The 17,754-nt window shown below is 41.2% G+C and overlaps 4 protein-coding genes across 4 annotated transcripts in view; 2 read left to right on the top strand and 2 right to left on the bottom strand.

Moving 5' to 3' along the window:
- Positions 1-1,006: 1,006 nt before the first annotated feature.
- kcnk12l (potassium channel, subfamily K, member 12 like) lies at positions 1,007-3,380 on the top strand. The gene is made up of 3 exons (XM_020708971.2): positions 1,007-1,103; positions 1,408-1,831; positions 2,269-3,380. Exons 2-3 carry the CDS (start codon positions 1,447-1,449, stop codon positions 3,246-3,248), a joined length of 1,365 nt encoding a protein of 454 aa, XP_020564630.1. The 5' UTR covers positions 1,007-1,103; positions 1,408-1,446; the 3' UTR covers positions 3,249-3,380.
- A 1,415-nt stretch (positions 3,381-4,795) lies between these two features.
- On the bottom strand, positions 4,796-8,951 carry ppm1nb (protein phosphatase, Mg2+/Mn2+ dependent, 1Nb (putative)). Its single transcript, XM_004076539.5, has 6 exons — positions 8,186-8,951; positions 7,545-8,116; positions 6,226-6,343; positions 6,020-6,134; positions 5,872-5,935; positions 4,796-5,803 (listed from the first exon to the last, which is right to left on the bottom strand). The coding sequence occupies exons 1-6, from the start codon at positions 8,589-8,591 to the stop codon at positions 5,786-5,788; spliced, it is 1,293 nt and encodes a 430-aa protein (XP_004076587.1). The 5' UTR covers positions 8,592-8,951; the 3' UTR covers positions 4,796-5,785.
- A 1,311-nt stretch (positions 8,952-10,262) lies between these two features.
- Positions 10,263-16,164, top strand: rtn2b (reticulon 2b). Its single transcript, XM_004076499.5, has 7 exons — positions 10,263-10,394; positions 11,236-11,443; positions 11,552-11,690; positions 13,304-13,373; positions 13,512-13,558; positions 13,650-13,708; positions 13,810-16,164. The coding sequence occupies exons 1-7, from the start codon at positions 10,382-10,384 to the stop codon at positions 13,922-13,924; spliced, it is 651 nt and encodes a 216-aa protein (XP_004076547.1). The 5' UTR covers positions 10,263-10,381; the 3' UTR covers positions 13,925-16,164.
- Positions 16,119-17,754, bottom strand: part of nectin3b (nectin cell adhesion molecule 3b) — a 30,530-nt gene continuing 28,894 nt past the window's right edge. Inside the window, exon 8 of the mRNA XM_011483629.4 lies at positions 16,119-17,334. Within this exon, the coding sequence (XP_011481931.2) occupies positions 17,161-17,334 (174 nt within the window). The 3' untranslated portion in view covers positions 16,119-17,160. The remainder of the gene's footprint in view (positions 17,335-17,754) is intronic.

The following is a 17,754-nucleotide window of genomic DNA, read 5'->3' as shown; positions in this document are numbered from 1 at the left end:
TTATTCAGAGATCGAATCTAATTGTAATCTAATACCCATATAAAAGGGTTTGTGTGGTTTAAAAATAAACTACGGGTTGGAAGTCGGAGTGCTGCAGGAAGTTTTCTCCATCACAGATATAGACTGAGGTCAAATGCAGAGAATGGGGGGAAATTATGTGTTTCCTGGACAACCCTTTATGACGGAATCAAAACATGTTGATTTTGTATCATGCTTTTGATCACTGCATCATTTTTTTAATAAAAGGCTTATAAATCAACACAAGAACTGATTTTATTTACAAGATTGAGCAAAATCTCTCTTTGCTCATCTCATTTGAAGCATCTTTTGACATAAGCTTCAGAAATGTAAATGTTGTTCAAATGCTATAAAATGTTTATTTTTTATTGCAAAAAAAGACAAATCAGGGTCACAGTTGGGTTTTCCTTACATCACAGCAGATGTGCAGCTCTCTTTTACACCTGTCTGTCACTCTCATTGGGCCATCAGTCGACAGGTGGAGCGAACCCCATGCCCTTAACTGCACCACCAGACAAGATTAAAGGGATGAACAGACAGAGAAAGTGATAGTCATACTCCATGAAATCCTCCCACACAGTCTGGAGCAACAACAAAAAAGCCTCTGAGCTGCTCTGCAAGCTTCATCCCCATCGAAGAATCTTTCCCCACCTGGTTTTCCAGCACAGTTTTTGTCTTTGGTACACGTTAGTTGAAATTAACTGGATGATTTAAAGCCTCAAGGAGCACTTTAGTGGTGGATGCAATAAAATAAATTTGATTTACATTTATTTAACCAGCATTTAGTCGGCCCTGTGAGGTTAATGAAGATGTGATGAAGGCTTGAAAGCAAGGATAATAGCTTTTTAAAGCCAACTGATGATGCACCAATCTGGGAATGCTCATGGAGGAGGAGGAGGAGGAAGAGGAGGAGGAGAGTTTGCTGGAGAGGATGATGTCAGGGTGTGACAGATGAAACATCAGACAAGCTCTCAGTTTGCACAAAAAAGAAAAAAAAAACTCAAGAGGCTTGCTCTGGTCGTTGTTCAACAGATGCATGGAGGGAGCGCACGCAGATCAGCAGCGCTCAAGCAGTGGATTACCAGGTAATATTTGCCTTTGATTACACAAAAGCGTGTCTTGCATATGTTTAAAAGTCAACTTATTTAGATATATGTAACATGTTTGGTTGCTTGACCTGTAACTACTGAGAAACAGTGATTTAGGCAACTTATAACAGGTTTGAAGTCTGATTTTCTTTTTGTCAATGTAGAAAATGAAGCATAAAAATTAAAACACAAATGAATTTTATTTACTTTTTACAGTCTGCTTTCTCTCTGCCATGATTGTTTACTTCTCCCCCCCCCCCCCTACATTTATGGATAGGAAAGCGTGCATTTTGTGTTGCAGGTGGTGTGTGTGACCCGGCAGCTCTGGCAGGGGAAGTGTATGGTTCTGCGGCTGTGTCTGTGTGTGGCTGCTGCATTCATGGCTCGGAGGAGGGCTGCAGGTGGCTGCTGCTGCCCCAGAGCACCCATGAATGAGGACAACGCTCGTTTCTGCCTGCTGGCCGCTCTCATCTTTCTCTACATGTTGTGTGGCGCTGCCATTTTCTCCGCACTGGAACACCCCTTTGAGCTCCGTGCCCGCCTGCTCTGGAAGGAACAGCTGGAGAACTTCACCCGGCTGTACCGGGTCAACCTGGGCGCCCTGCACACCCTGCTTCGGCAGTATGAGGAGGCAAACGGAGCTGGGATCCGAGTGGATACACTGAGGCCACGCTGGGACTTTTCTGGAGCTTTTTACTTCGTTGGCACAGTGGTCTCCACTATAGGTTAGTGTTCATGAAGTTTAAATATATCCAATTAGTGAGGGAGTTGCACGCTGGAGCAGGTTAGTGATTTTACCGCTCAGTGACAAGCCCTTGGTTGTGTGGAGTTTGCATATTCTTCCCATGCGTGTGTGGGTTTCCCCGGGCACTCCAACTTCCTCCCACAGTCCAAAGACATGCTTACAGGTTGATTGATTATTCTAAAGTGTTGCCAGGTGTAACTGTGAGTTAGTTTGGGTGTGTGATTGTGTGGCCCGGCTGGCGACCTGCCCAGGGTTGAGAGCCGGATTAGACTTTGGCAAACCGGTGACCTTGAAAGGGATACAGTGGGTTAAGAAAATGGAAAATGGATGGATGGATAATTGATCAGATGCTCTCACACCAGCTTTGCAATGTTGATGGCAGATCTGACCTGAGTCTTTCCACTTTGCTTCCTCCAGGTTTTGGCATGACCACACCAGCAACCATAGCAGGAAAAATCTTCCTCATCTTTTACGGCCTCATCGGCTGTGCTGCAACCATCCTGTTCTTCAACCTGTTCCTGGAGAGGATCATCACGATGCTGGCCTACATCATGCGCTGGTGTCACGAGCGTCGGCTGAAGTGTGGTGCATTGGGGGCAATGTCGAGCAGGGAGGAATCCTCTGGTGAGGAGGACAGCCTGGAAGGCTGGAAACCATCTGTCTATTATGTGATGTTGATACTGGGCGTGGCGTCTGTTGTGATAGCCTGCAGCGCCTCCACTCTCTACAGCTCCATGGAGGACTGGAGCTACCTGGACTCTCTTTACTTCTGCTTCGTGGCCTTCAGCACCATTGGCTTTGGGGACCTGGTGAGCAGTCAGAGAGAGAACTATGAATCTCAGGGGGCCTACCGACTGGGAAACTGCCTTTTCATCTTGATGGGAGTATGCTGTATCTACTCACTCTTTAATGTCATTTCAATTGTCATCAAGCAAACTCTGAATTGGATTCTGGGAAAGCTGGTCTGCTCAGGACGCCACCCGCTCCGCTCTTGTCCCATGCGTGGCGTGTGGTGCCTCTGCTGCTCCTGCCTCCAGAGCAACAAGCACAACCTGAGGCCTGCACACTTCAAACAAAGACGTGTGAAGCGTAACGCAGTGCAGCCCGTCCCGTCCCAGCACCCCACAGGCAGACACCGCTACACAGGCGGCTCCGACAGCGAGACTGAAGCCGGTGCTGCGGCTGAAGTGGGACGCCGTCTGTCTGAAGAGTTGATCTCTGTCAATGAGTTCACTGTGTCAAATAAGGTGTCCCTGGCACTGCTGCAGAAGCAGCTGAGTGAAACCGCTCACCAAGGCCCACGGCAGAGCTATGGCCATCAGAATGGATTTTCTGGAGGGGTGGGGGCCTTGGCTATCATGAACAACCGCCTACAGGAAACCAGTGTGGATAGATAGCATCAAAACATTGCCGTGCCTGTATATATCGCTCTTGACTCCCCATATTAGACACAAATCATCAAAAACTCTGTTTTTCTTCAACAGTGACTCTTTTGGTCAGCAATTTCAGTAGAAATCTGAACATAGAACCACCAACTCTGGAATAAAAAGAGAAATACAGCTGACAAAGATTCACTATGAAGAGGAGTCTGATGTCCTCAAGTGATTGACTCACACCAAAGTAATCAGATGAAAGAGGCGATGAAGGACCACTCAGAGAGGACTGCTGATTTAAGAGCGCTGTATATGTGCCTGAGCCTCCTTAGCACATATGTGAGGTGATGGTCATTACTGCAGAAGATCAAACACAATGATTTCTGTCCCCTGTGCATTATTTAGCAGTAAGTGTAAAATGGCTAAAATGTGATTTGTACTTTAACATATCTTCTCTAATGCAGAAGGAAAGATGCACTTTAACCGGCAGATGGCTCAAAAGGTACCCATCTTGCTTTATAGCTGCATTTCATTGAAATTCATAGTTATCTTGAAAGAGATGCAGGCCTTTCAGTGGAGAACATCTAATCAAACGTGGCCTGCAGAGGACACCCTTATGCCTGTGAGTGCCTGGTAAAGCATGCGGGTGCAGCGTCGCATAGACAAACCTTTCCATCTATATCCTTTTCTATGCAAAACAATACAAAAAAAAAAAGAATAAACATTAGGGGTGCAACGATTAATCAACGTAATCAATGAATTGATTTATAGTCCTGCGAACCTACAAGATTGATCTGTCTAAGGCAAGTAGTTAATCGAATCAACCGTCACCATTTTAAAATTGTTTCAAAAGGAAATAAATCAATTATACAATAGAAAATACCATTTGGACTGAGGCACAGTACGTTTATTTTACTGTAAGAGAAAAGCAACCAAATGCATCACAGCGGACAAGACGTAATTCCTCTATGAATCTAGAAATTATGGAATGTTTTTATTTTTAATATTTTGTAAGGGTCTTTGCGATGTCAGCTACTGTCTGGACCTTGAAAGCAATTGCCCTGTGGGGTTAAATAAGGTTGTTTGAATTGAATTGAAAAACAAATCACATGTGATGACAGCAAAAAAGGATTACAATTTATTACAGCCTTATCACAGTCCAATGTGTGGAAGACACGTGACCAGATGTGACATGTGAATGGATTTGCCATGAATTCTTGTTTGCTTTTTTTGTTTGAACACATATATAATTTACACTTGATTATCTTGCAAGAAATATAAGGAATCTGGAAAGCTTCACCTGCACTGTTTAGTACCAAGGGATTTATCTCTGAGTCACACTAGCTGAATTTTTGGCTCACGATTTCCTGGATTGATTTTAGGTTAGCCAATCGGATCTTTCAAAGTGAACCAATCTTGACCATGAATTGTATTAACAAGCACAAATTTTGACATGAATTGAATCAGTGAAACAAATCGATACACCCCTAATAAACATTTAATGTCATGTAGCATTAAGTCCAAATGGTTAGCCTAAATATTTTGGCTTAAAACAAGAATAAAACAATTGATTTGGGTTTTGATATCCTTTATTGAGACGGAAGTCTTATCCTGTCTGTTCTATTCACATAAAATGACAGAAATAATAGAAGACGAATGCAGGAGAAATTGAATCCATGCAGAAATGCACTTTTTCTGTTGCTGTTTTATCAACTCTAAAAAAGATTAATAAGGCAGAACAGCACATATCAACCAGTTCACAGAAAAAATACATTTCACAGACACTTAAAGAATATGTTTTGACATATGATAAGTTTAGAATAAGACCAGCAAAATGTGTTTGATTGTTATTTTTTGATGTACAGTCTGTTTGTGTAACACATGATCAATTAGTTATGTCAGATTTAGGGAATTTTATAGGATATGCTTGTTTTGTTGTTGCACGTAAACTTTCAACTATAAACTGACATGTAAAAAAGATAATCACCTCTTTAGAAAGCATTTTATATAATAGATTGTGAAATATAATTTTCTTTCAATAAAATATTTGATCTGTGATTTTCTTTGTCACTCTGAGCAGACAGAAAAATTCCAGAAAGCACAACTTTAAAATTTTGATCAGAAATGGATGTAAAATTGTTTTGTTTTTTTAGGAATTCCCTTTGTGCATTACAAAATCAAACAGTTTTTATTGTTTGTATTTATTAAAATATGATCTTCTAAATAGGAGCCCGACCAGAGTAAATGAGTTTGTTTGCACTCAGAGAATCTGCTACAAAGTTTATTTTTTAATTTTTCAGTCTTGTGAATTGATCATATGTACTGTCTTTTTGAAGACAATTTAGGAGCAAATCTTACAAAATATCCTTCTCATAGAAATATAAACTATAGAGCTTTATTAGGTCTGTTTTTTACCTGCATGTGTGATGTTAACCGACACCACGCTTTGCTCATAATTTCCCTTTTTGTTGTTGGATTTCTCACATGAGGAAAAACAGGTGGAATATTTACATTGATAACATTTCCTCTTTGGATTGTAAAGGGGGAAAAAAATCCACTTCTCATGAGCTTCCGAGACCCTGCAGGAGAAAAAAATAGGTCAAATGTCTTTCTTGAAAAATATCCATATATAAACGCTGGTACTCACATTTGGTACTGCAGGCTTGTGTGTGTCTCTCTGTTGGTAGTAAGCAGAGATGATGCAGTTCCTCCTGCAACACACGATGCAGAGCAGTGGGTTTATGTGTGCTGCAGTCACACTGCAGAGCATGAAATGCTCATTTCCAGGATCTTACTTGCTCTGAATGCCTCCACCTGGAGGTAATCCGGGGATGACAGTGGATGCTAGGACTGTGAGGACAGACAGGAGGTCAGGCTCTTCGCCAGCTGAGCACAACTCTTCATAAATCTCTGTTTAAAAAAAAAACAGAAAACAAAATACAGACATCAGGATTCATGTACCCCAAATATTCACATTTTTTGCTCTGAAGTCAGACAAGACCTGCAACTTTGGCCTCCAGCAGATCCTCCAGCTCGGCCTCCTGGTGCAGTGCATCCGCTGACAGCTGGGGGGCTCCAGGGAAGCAAATCAAAATGATGCTGATGTTGTCCAAACTGCCCTGTAAAAAAAGCCAAGCAGCGTCAGCACATGCGACTAATGATGGCTGACCTTACAAATGTCAGCACACGGGGCACTGCTGACTATTTTCACGTCAGCACATCAGTGTCACAGGGATGCGGCGCAGAAGCAAAAACGTAGATTGGCTGAGGCGTTTTGAGGCCACCGTGTGCACCCAAACTGAAGCTCAGTTACGTAACAGTGACATGATGTCCACGCCATCAGTGCTAGCAGGTTCTCTTCGTTTTGTGAGAAAATAAGCGAGGATAAATCCATTCACTCATATTCTTGGGTGATTTAGATTGTCTAACAGTGGGATTGTCTGAAATAAATCCTCCCAGGATAAATCTATGCAACCTGTTCTGACACCCCCTGCAGTCTATTTTAAGGCTCTGCGCAGACTATTGTACGAGAAGCAGCAGCCACTTGAAGCACAGAAGCTGAGGAAGATGCCGCCTCTGCTTTTCACTGTCATTGGCTTTTAACACCAGAGAGAATGATAATTAGACAGGTTTTTTAGTGTTTTCTTTTATTGATGATTTTATTATCGTTTTACTGTGCTTCTTTGAATGTTACCTATGGTTTTAGTGTAGTTATACGTGTGCGACACTTTGGATGTCTGGAAGATGTGAAAGTGCTATATAAATAAAGATTTGATTGATTGATTGAGAATCCCCAAATGTTTTTTTTTTTTTTTTTAATAATATGTTTCAGCAGAACAATAATGGTTAGTGGGCAGCTAAGTCTGCCCACAAAACAAAAAGGAAGAAATAAATAAAGGAAAAATAGGAAACTATTGTTCAAATCCAGCCTTTAGTTTTACAGCAACCTCTAGAGTTTATAGACTAAAGCTATTTATAAAATGCACAAGGTTTTTGTTTTTTCTACATTTTTGTGCACAGCTCTTGAGCAGCGTTCACACCTTCAGATCAGTGAGAACAGTGAGTTCCATTTATAGTCTGCCTTGCAGATATAGATGAAACTTTTAACTTATAGGATAACATCTCCACCCACCAAGCTGTTCTTTAATGTTCAAAGTATGTAGCTTGTCCCTTTTGGGATCAGAACCAGAACCCACATGCTTTTCTTATCATATAGCCAGGATTTTAGGATGAAGAAAAATTAACCTCTCCAGATATCAAGAATGGTGACATGCTACTTTCAGCTCTTCTAACATGTAGTGAACATGTTGATGCTCTGACCTTATAGAGACAGAGGTCAATGACTTGAGCGCAGACGTCCCTCAGTTCATTGCAGACACGCAGTCTATTGTGGATGAAGGCGCACAGCTCCTCATTGCTGATAGTGTCCCAGACCCCATCGCAGGCCAGCACCAGGAACTCATCTGCAGGCGAGCGCTCCACAACACACACCTCCGGTTCTGGGGACACCATCTGTTGGCAGGGGGTCCGGTTCTCCGCCCCCTTGTAGCTGAAGTCCCCCAGGGCACGGGAAACAGCCAAAGAGCCGTTGATTCGTTGGAGGGACACAGTGCCCCCTGCACTTTCGATCCGCTCTTTCTCCAGGGGGCTGAAGGGTTTGTGGTCCTCAGTGGAGAAGCAGACCTGTCCGGACCGGCACAGCATTGCTCTGGAGTCACCACAGTTGGCAAAGTAGATGTAATAGGGGGAAATGAGAGCCGCCACCACCGTGGTGCCACCCCTCTCCCAGCCTTCTCGACGGGCTACAGAGTGCAGATGTTTGTCTGTTTGCATGAAGCCGTCGATGATGGCGCCTCTCACCTTTTCAGGGTTGTCATCAGCTGCAATTCCATCTGAGGGCACAAAATGAAACAAATGCATCACAAAAAGCCACTCTTCATAGCAGATCATCAACCTTTTACCTGCAGCCAGGATGTGACCCAGAAGGTGCTGGGAACAATACTGAGCCACTGTGCTGCCAGCATGACCATCGAATACGGCAAAAAAGCTCCAGTCAGCCAACTCCCCGCCAAGCTGAGGCACACAGTTATGGAAGTCCTCCATGTTGGCCCTCCAGCCCTGCATGCTGCCCAGTGCGTACGTGAGGCCCCAGCGGACGCAGCCCTCCTCTGTCAACTTGTCCAGAACTGGCCGGTCCAGGTAGGGGCTGGGGATGACCTCCTCTTTCTCCCCCTCCCCTGCCTGTTCCCCCTCAGCAGCTCCTCCACGGCCTCCTTTGAAGAAGGAGCTGACCCTCTTCTCTGTTTCTTTCACCAGCTGCCGCACAAATGCAGGCATCTCCACGCTGCCTTTCCTAGATGTTCTCATGATTGTTCTGCCTGTCTGATGGGATGGGAATCTTCTGCGGTGTTTGCAGCAGGGATGGAGGGCCGCACTGTGGGCCTGACTCTCAGCGGTGTCTGAGTAGCCCTGCAGCTCCAGAGCTCAGAGCATGGCGAACTCCGCTGATGGATGTTTTCTGTGTTGCCTCTACGCTCTCCTCTTCTCATCTCCTCTCCTCCTCTGGAGACCTTACTGATCGCCGCTCTTCCCTCTATGCATCCTCCTTCTCCTCTTTGTCTGCTCTCCTCTCTGTGCTGCTATGATTTCCCCTTCTCCCTCGCTTTTTCATAGCTCTTTCCTCTTTCAGCAGCTCTCCCTCAGCCTTGTTATTCTCCCTGCCTCTGCTGTGATTGGCTGGTTATTTGTGTGCGCCAATCCTTGCCCGGGTTGCACTGTGACTGTCATGTCTGAGCTCAAACTCCGTCACCATCCTCCTATCTGCTGCTCGGCCCCTCCCACTCCAATGGTAATCTCAACCTTCGATCTGTGGGATTATGGGTTTGAGGATTAAAGGGCTGTTAGCCGTTTAGTAACAGAGTGATGGTTGGATGCTGCTTTGTAATGAATTCTTTATGTGATCTTTTATTTATGATAAACATGCTATGAGTAAATGTAATCTACTTTTACAACAAATCTCTCTTTTGTTGGACAGTTGTAGTTGTAGGAGGAAACTATAAACCTGTGTTTATCTGCTAATTCTATCAAAAAATAGAGGATTTTATAGGAATGCAATAAAAAAAAACCTTAAATCTTAGAGACAGAAATAGTGAAACTCGTATATTTATTGGATTTTGGTGGTTTTTTTTTGATTGTGCTTTACAAGAAAAAGCCAAAAAATGTTCAATTGTACAAAAAGCATGCAAACATATTTGGCATTAGACATTTTTCTTTAAAGGAACAAAAATGAATGAATGAATGAATGAATGAATGAATGAATGAATGAATGAATGAACATATGTATGATCTAGAATAAAGAGCATATTAAATATAAAATTATACACTGTTTTGTATTCTGTGACTACAAAAAATATTTGGACATATTCCAAATATCATGGTAGAAGTTTGTTTATTTAGGTAATTACATTAAGAAAAAAAATGTCAGAGAATATATATTCAGGGCCTATTGTTTAGTTGATTTTAAGTATTTAATTGTTTATTTTTTACAAACATTGGGTTTCCAGTTCATATAAACTGGAAAAAACGGGATTTCAACCGTTTGCTTCTCAGTTTTTGCAAAAACATAAAGAAAGACATTATGGTCACATTAGATAAATCAAATAAAGCATTTTCTAAATGATATGTCCATCTTTGCCCTAATAACTGCCTTGATGCTCTGTGGTATTGATGCAACTAGTAAAGTGCATGAGCTGCTTTCAGTCCAGGTCAGGTTTTATTGGAAATTTGTTTTTTTAAATTTTAGAACCACTGCAAGTTTTAATCAGAAAGTACAACTTTTATTAACCTCAAATGAAGTGACATGTTTTACATGAAGTACTTGCCTTCACAGATGCATGCAGAGGCCTCCTTATGTCTGGTTGTTGACCCACTGGATGAGGAAAACTGTGTGAAGGCTGGGGACATCCACATGCTGAAGTCTCAGGTTCCCAGTTTAAGTGTGAGAGTGTGTGTGTGTGAATCCACCAAGGGTGGATCCAATACGGGATAAAATTAGGCCAGCAGGCCTTATACTGCTGACGGAGCTGGGGTCGCCAAAAAAAGCCTGGAGTGCAAGGCAGCAGAAGGAGGGAAGAGGAGCGAGCAGGATCGCTGTCGAAATGGCCACCAAACGTAAGGAAACCAGGAGTGTGAGTTTGAGCGAAAAAGAAACAGAGCAGCTGGACAGCTGTCAGATGGATGGGCCCCGATTTTCAATGGCCCCCTCTTGTAGTACAGCTGGGAACACAGACCCAATGAAAAAATCAAGCGCTGAGTCCAGTGTGGACAGAACGGGACTCATTTGAATTGTTGAGTGAATGCTGTCGTTTATCTTGTTCCCAAACTGTCTCAAGGGAGGGAATTTACCGTTATTCAGTAGGGAATAATGTATTCACATGGTGCATGAGGATTGTGAGTTTAGCTTTGACCATGTCTTGCTTTTTTAGTGTTTTTTTGGGTTAACTTTAATGAGAAAACATAAATCTTCTTTGAAAAACATAATGAATTTAGTATTGTAGTACAGATTGATTTTTCTGCAGGTTTAGCAAACATTTTTTAAGTGTTTACAGCATAATGTTTAGCTCAGATAACCAACTTTGATGTCAAGTTGAACCAAAATTCCACCAAAACGTCCAACAAAATGGATGTGAGATGTTCTCATTTAGACTCAATAAGTATGTCTGCTTTGATGCTTACCTCTAATAAAGTGTGGATCTGTCTTCCTGTTCTTCTTCGGACTGTTTAGGATGCATTTCTTTTATTTTAAAGTTGACTTAGAGGCACAGATGGAGAAGCTGAGGAGCCGACAGACTGAAATGTGTTGCTGCTCAAGAAATTGTCTCAAGTCCCCTTTAGCTTCAGTAAAAAACACAGCAACAGCTTGAGTGTCAGAGAAGAGTGTCAGATCCTCCACGCTCGTGTTTTATCTAAAACCCAGCATGACCTCCTTCTTGTGTTGAACCGTGTTTTACAGTGGTGGACCTGGTGTACTGGAGGAGCATGAGGCGGACAGGTGTGGTATTCACGGGGCTGGTGATTGGTCTGGCCAGCATCTTCCAGCTGAGCGCCATCACAGTGCTTTCTCATGTCTGCCTGGGTATCTTGTGCATCACCTTCCCTCTCCGTCTTTATTATAAGCTGCTGGAGCTGCTGCGCTGGAACCCTGGCATCCACCCTTTTCAGTGAGTCCATCCGTTTGGCTCTCCACCTGTGTGGTTCTGATCATAGGACTCAGCGTGGTGTGTGTGCTCTGCTTGTTTCTCATGTCCTGTGTGTTTCTTCATGAGCAGGTCATATCTGGACTACGATGTCTCCCTGACAGATAAGGACACAGTGATGCTGGTGGAGGAGGTGGTGCTGCTGGTCGCCTTTGCTGTCACAGAAATCAAGCGGCTTCTTTTTATCGATAACCTGATCGATTCCATCAAGGTGATGATCAAACTAATTTTATGATCTAATCATCCTAAGGTTTTTTTCATTTATATATTTTCCTAAACTTTAAAAAAACCCAAAAACAAATACTCATAAACACAATATTAAGCTTAATTTTCTTTATGTATATATGTTCTCCATCATGAGAAAAACGCCACAAGAACGTGATAAAAACACAATTTTCATTGGAGTGGGTCTTTAAAAAGTGTCTTTGAAAACAAACCAAACCCCAAACAACTTAAATTGTTTAGTTTAGCAAATATTGTACATGGTACATTTAATATATAGCAAATAGTGCAGTTTTTTTTTTTTTTTTTTTTTTTTTACAAAGAGATCTCAAAGTCCTCAAATCCCTCCCCATAAGGCTTATCAGAGAAATCCCACGCTGCTTTGAGCTGCTTGTGGCCACACCAGCTTTGGTTGTGCTCAGCTCTGCCCTCATTTGAAAGTATTACCAGATCTTTGGCAGCAGCCATCTTCTCTAAATACCAGCAAGTATTTTTTTTTATGAAGTACAGAAAATAAACTGTAGTGACAACTCAAGAATCTTCTCAGGCGTCTCTTGCACTTTGGAGTGTGTTTTGTCACGTAAAAGGCTCCAATCGAGCTCAGTTTCCTCACAGATGGTGGGACTAGTTTCCTCTGAGATAGCCTTGTACTTTGGTTGAATGAAACTCACTCCTCAGACGGCAGGTTTCCAGTGAGTAAACAAAGGAGCCCCAGAGCGTGTTTTACTGCAGGACTGGTCCTTTTTACACTTTATGCTTCCTTCTTTCTGCACCTCACAGACCATAAGTCAGGTGACTCGGCTGTGGATTTTAAGCATATTGCACTTGACATTTCACGTGTACACAGGCCTATTCAACTTTTTTTTAGCGGGCATCTCTTTTCTACTCTCTCTGGGGTTTTTGCTCCCACGTTTCCACTGGAATCTTGCAATTGCCTCTAATGATTGCTCCCAATGTCACGTCATATTCTGTAACTGTTGCAGAAAAGAGTCTCTTTCAGCCGCTCCAGCTGTTAGAGGTCACTCCTGGAGGGGCGATTCTGTTTAGACGTTGGAAATGTTCAGAGACAGCTGTAGGTAGTCCAAGTGGAATTTATATTTAATTTGTTTAGCATCTCTGTAATTAGGACATATAGTTCATCTAGTGTGGTTTGGTGTGTCACAGAACACAAGGATAGATTTCAGAATCATACACCTTGTATTTTTCTTATTGCAATATTACTGGTTATAAAATGGTGATAAACTGATTAAAGAATTATTTTACTTTCTCATAAGAAAGCTTAGAAATTGCATTTAAATAAAAAGCTTCACGACAGGTTTTGTAAATGTTTGGCGCCATCTAGTGGGTACAGTGATTGATTGGCTTTAATTAAAGACTCCGTTTTAAAAAAAAAACATTTTCAGATTATTTGCATAATAACTGTTTCCTCCTAAAACTCCACTTTATAGGGGATTTCTTTTACATTCAGTCTAAAATGTTGCATGTCAGCTGCCACCAGTTGCATTTCATTAGTAGGATTGTTGTGTTGCAATCGATCTAAAAAAGGTGCAGAAAGGGACAAGCCGATCACTTAATTTGTTTACCATTTGTTCTTTTTTCTAGTTCGTTTTGCTCCTTTACCTGCTAACCTATGTTGGCACAGTGACCAACGGACTGACCCTTATGATTGCAGGTGAGCTCAAGAGTGAAGCAACAATCTTTTAGTCTTAATTTTGTTCAATTTGAGCGCAGAAATCTGTCATTATTTTATGTAAATTTAGTGTTTTTGCATTAAATCATATAGAAAAACATATATGTCCTTGTTTCACAGCTGTGATAGGTGTTTTCTCCCTTCCTCTGTTGTACAAAAAGCAGCAGGTGAGATTTATCTATTCATTGATCTTTGCAGGTTTAAAGGTGATCTATGTTAACAGTAAAAATATTCAAATTTCGATCATTTTTGCGGCAGGTGCGGATAAGAAGGATGGCGAGAACCTTCAGAAGTTTGGTGAAGAAAGTCAGAAACCAGTAAGCTGCTAGTTCTTTGTTTTGTCAGTACTTTTACAAACATTTTAACAGATAAGAAACATCTTTTTTTTTCATTCGCATTTTGATTTGTTTTTTTGCAGGTTGGACAGTCTGTATGGGTCAGTGACATCCTCCGCTCCCTCTGCCCCTCCATCAAAACCTGCCCTGCCGCCTGCTGCTGCCGCTGCCCCCAAACAGAAAGCCAAGTCAAAGTAACTTGACTGCACAGTGAGAAGATTCAGGAATATTTGGAAAATGTTGGAATGGTTCATCGTCTGTGGGGCTGCTGATGGGGGCAGCTCATTTCCATAACTCCACCATGATTGTTTAAAGGGAGCAACACTTAACTGAGTCTGACAGCAGAAACAAAGCTGCCATTCACGCAAGGAGGAGGAGGGGAGTTTCATTCACTGACATGCTCTCCGCGGGCTGCCTTTAACATTCACACAGTTGTCCTGTTTTAACTGGGAGAACAATCATTGAGTATACTTGTCCATTTTTCATTCTGGACTGCATACATTCAAGATAGATAACTGACATTGCTCCCTCTTTCTGATTGTTGGCAAATTATGGAATGGGCCATAAATTGCCAACAATCAGCATTAAAAGCGTTGACCTGGTGCACTTTTAAGCAGCAAATCTGAAATAATAATGCCAGCATTGTTTTGCTGCAGCCAGCTGTACTGCTATTTATTCAGGCCCTAACAGTTACTTTGTTTTCCTCTTGGTTTCATGCAATTGGAAGCTACTTTATCTGGAATGCAACAACAAAATGCACATTTCTTTGAATAAGATTTGCACAAAAAATGTAAAGTAACGTCTTCAATGAAACTGATGGTTCTGTAGAAATGTAGTAAATTAATTCGGAGCACCCCCCCCCCCCCCAGTCAGCAGGATTTCAGAGTGACCCCCACTCGTCCTGTAAAACACTCTCAGGCAATCTCAGGGGACTTTTCAGCAGATTTTACCATGCTCTGTCTAACTGTTGCTTTTCGCAAATGAATACATGTTATCGGCAAATATCAGAGTAAAAAGACACTCATTGGTCTACTATAGAAATTTACAAAGAAATGTTTGGATTACAAGAAAAAAAAAGAAGCAAATTAACGTCATAATTTACAGCTGTTGGGGACTAAAAACCTTTGGTGATGTAACAGAGGTAAAAACACATGAAATAAAAACAGGTAAATAATTATTTAGGATTCTACCTTCACTTTATGTCAAACGTACAAATATTTGGTCAAATCAATTTAATCTCAATTAATTTTGTTTGAGTATTTTTTTGTTCTTTAAATGCATTTAGTATTTCCAATGAGCAGATGCTCTTGGTGCTACAACATATTAGCACATACAGTACATAAAATGAGTGTCCTTTCAGAAACATGATGCTGAAGTAAATGACGAGCAAGCTTTTCCTGTTTGTGTTAACTAGTCGCCAAATCTGAAACAGTAAACAGTGACTTTAGAGCAGTTTCTGAAGGTTTTTGAGTCAGATCAGTGTTTGTTTAGACCAACACAATAAAGCTGAACACATACTAATGTCTTAATGTGCCTAAGGGACATTTAACTGCATGCACATGTGTTTTCTGAATCACATGAACAAGTGACCTTTGACATTGGCTCTTTGTTTGATGAGATGTTCACATGCAATACTCGTGGCAGGTAAACTATTAGAAAATATTATATTTATAACATTAAGAATGCTCTAACCCTTCTCAAATGAAATTGTTCAGACTGAAACCACTTTAGTTTGTATGGTAAATATTTTTTTGTTTTTTACATGCATGGCAAAACCGCTTAAAAGGTGCAACTTCACAGAGAAATGATCCCGATCATCTTTACCTTTGGGTTTACACCATTTCTTATACCTTTTTTCTTGCTGTATTTTTACTTTTATCGTTCCATGTTGCTCCCAAACAAAAAGTCTTTTTGCTCTGCGACTTATCCAGATCCGACAAAGTCTTTGCTGCCCCAGCATGAGCCGCTTTACAGAACCTCAGAAGGAATGCAGCAAAGAGGGCACTTCACCACTTGGTGTCACTCTTACAAAGTGTGTGATCCCAACCAAATCCGAATTTGTGCAAAAACACTAGCATGTCCTGTAGATACATACAGTGAAAATGAAACAGCTCTCTGCTCTTCAGTGTGGCATCAGCAGAAGAGACAACTAGATCTAAGCTGTTAATCCTGAAAAGAAAAACTTCAACCATCAGTTTAAACTCTCTTCAATCTTCAAGGACTTTTTTTGCTTCACAACTATGACTCACAGCTTTTGCCACTGTGTGCTTACCTTAAAAAAGGTCATTGAACGCCCACACTTACAGATGCGTGACTTTCCCCAGCAGTTTAGAAACAGCCGTGTAGGCTTTTCCCACGTGTATTTTTCTTTAATGTCACTCAAGAAACACGATTGGCTATAATGTGTGTTTAATAAAAGTAATACGTCAAACAAAAAAGCAACCATCTTGTTACTGGAGGACTGAGAATTCTACAGCATGCTACACACTCGCAGGAGAATACTCCCAAAATGGCACTTAGAAAGGGTTAGTTTCAGGAACAAAACGATAAAAGTCCACAGTAGTATATATAAACTTCAGTTTCCTTTTTTCTAAAAAGCTGCAGTCATATGTATTTGTTTCCCTGATAAGATGAAGAACACAGCAGTAAAACTGATTCTAAAGTTACATTTCAAAATCTACAGGTTCTGTTTGCTAATACATTGTTTTACAACAGAACTGCGACATAGATACTTTTATAATTCCTTTATGTTCTGAGCTTTGGCTCAGTTGTTGATGTGTAAAAACACTGTTTGAATTTATGAAATTTAAATACAATGTAATAGCTCGACTTTTGAGGAATTCCCCATTTTCCCCAGTTGTTTTTTACGGAGCCCTGGGCATGACATGAAAAAATTATTATTCTGTCAAATTAGGATTTTTTTGGGCACAAATGAGCATGTTGTGGTCACAGATTAGTATTTTTAGGGCACATTTTAGCATTTTGTATGCACAAATTAGCATTTTATGTGCCCAAATTAGAATTTTGTGGTCACAGATTAACATTGTGTGAGCACAAACTAGTCTTTTGTGAGCACATATTAATATTTACGCATCTTCAACATCTACTACTAATTTGTAGCCACTAAAGGCTAACAAAATGCTTACTTGTTGTGACAAAATTCTAATTTGTGCAATTTATGGGCACAAATTTGGAATTTGCAGAAACAATTAGGTTTTTTTGTTTTCTTTTTTTTTTTATGTAATGTCCAGGGCTTCATAGTTTTTCTTCTATACATGGTTACTATAAGCTCACTCTGACAGGAGGTTGTTTCTCAAAGTGTCCCATGTGATGGAAATGCAAAGACTGGCCTGCAGACAGGCACGTCCCTCCTCTTTTTTGCCTCTTGCACCGAGAGCTGCCAGGTGATTGGTGGAGAGCGTTTGGGAAACAGGTCACACGTAGTGCTCGTGGTGGTTGATGTAGACTCTGTCTGACCCGCTCTGATGACACACCCATTCAAGACGGGAGTGTTGCTGGTTGGACCGCTGTTGGGTGGACCGTTGCGTTGCCGGTGGTGCTGCCCTGGATGCAGGTGGCTGTTCAAACCCGGGACCAGCTCTACGAGTCTGCAGATAAGAAGCACTTTTATCGCGTTCTCCCAACCTAAGTTGTGCTTATATGTCTTTAACCTATATTACCATCATCAGTATCATATTTGATTAGCACATTTCTGATTTTTTCCTTAAAACCCCATTATATATAGCTTGGTCCATGTTTCCATGCCCTGCAGTGCATAATTATTTAACTAGGGACAGTATAAGGGCTTTTTCTGGTTATTTCAACACGGCTGCTTCAATGAAATCTAAAAAAAAATAGAACTTTTGCTAATTTTTAAAACTTTAACGTGAGAATAACTCATCTTTGTTATTATATAGTTTGAATGACTACTTGTTGTATTTAAATAAAGCAATATTTGTTGATAATTAATTCTTACACCATGTATATTCAAGACAGTTGGTAAATAAGGTGATTTTTCCCTGAGGACT

The sequence above is a fragment of the Oryzias latipes genome, chromosome 14 (genome assembly GCF_053564925.1).
Source record: "Oryzias latipes strain Hd-rR chromosome 14, Olatipes_Hd-rR_3.1".
In the NCBI taxonomy this organism is placed as follows: Eukaryota; Metazoa; Chordata; class Actinopteri; order Beloniformes; family Adrianichthyidae; genus Oryzias; species Oryzias latipes.
This window is presented reverse-complemented; position numbering and strand designations above follow the sequence as displayed.